Consider the following 976-nt stretch of genomic DNA (forward strand, 5'->3'; position numbering starts at 1 on the left):
TCAACACTCCAGTAATGCACACAAATAAACGACTGCGGGTGCACCAGACATATCTAGGTTTTGACAGACGAGCAACAGCCCTTGCTTGGCACCCAACCAACCCAAATGTTGTTGCTGTTGGATCAAAGGGAGGAGATATCATACTCTGGAACTACCAGGCAGATGGAAACAAGCCCAGAACTTTCATCAAAGGGGTACGTATGTGCAACAAAGAATGTGTGCATTGGAGATAGGTTTTATCTCTTCTGGGATACAGTTGTGTCTTTCAAGCAGGGTTCCACTACTCTGACTGAGTTCATGTCTCGTAGCCATCTCGAAACCCCAAACCTATTTTGCTTATGTTGCAGTTGAGCTTCCTTGTTCTGGGTGTGTTTAGGCTGGCTTTGAAATGTCTTTAATGCTTATGAATAGATAATATTTGATAAGGTCCTGAAATGATCTTATGCTATAGATCACCTTTTTATTTTTACACCGAAAAGTTGAGCAAGTTCTAAACAAAGAATACTATAAGTATAGCTTCCCTAGTGGCCCAGATAATAAACTGCTAAACCTAGCCCAAAGAGTGATAATCTGTACCATGAGTCTGGTTCCATGTCACACAAGGCACTTGGAACCCTGGCTATAGTTTCTTTGGTTATAAATGGTGCTCCCCTTCTTCCAGCAAACATTGAAAGTCTTGCTTTGTTGTTTTGGATATAATAGTGATCTTGATTAGATGAGGGGCCTGCTTTAATGTTACCCAAATTAAATGATTTTGTACTTAAGCCAGATTAAGAAAAGTTAATAATAAGGTATAGTTTTTGCTTGTAAGATATATTTTTTTATGATACACTAATGGTTAGTAGAGAGAAAGTTAAGTACTAGAAATCATACATGCAATTATGAATGTTCCTCGAATGTAACCCATTCATTTAACACTGGAAAATTAGCTACTTGTGTTTTGTAATAGTTATTTCTATAGTATGAGGGATGGTAA

At 37.9% G+C, this 976-nt stretch overlaps 1 protein-coding gene across 1 annotated transcript in view; it reads left to right on the forward strand.

Annotated features, from left to right (window-relative positions):
• The window catches only part of LOC119591181 (DNA damage-binding protein 2-like), a gene marked incomplete at its 5' end in the record, with an annotated part of 5,842 nt that continues 4,866 nt past the window's right edge, over positions 1-976 (forward strand). The window contains 1 exon segment of the mRNA XM_037939892.1: positions 1-194. Coding sequence (XP_037795820.1) covers positions 1-194 — 194 coding nt within the window.

This window comes from Penaeus monodon, chromosome 28, assembly GCF_015228065.2.
Source record: "Penaeus monodon isolate SGIC_2016 chromosome 28, NSTDA_Pmon_1, whole genome shotgun sequence".
Taxonomy (NCBI): domain Eukaryota; kingdom Metazoa; phylum Arthropoda; class Malacostraca; order Decapoda; family Penaeidae; genus Penaeus; species Penaeus monodon.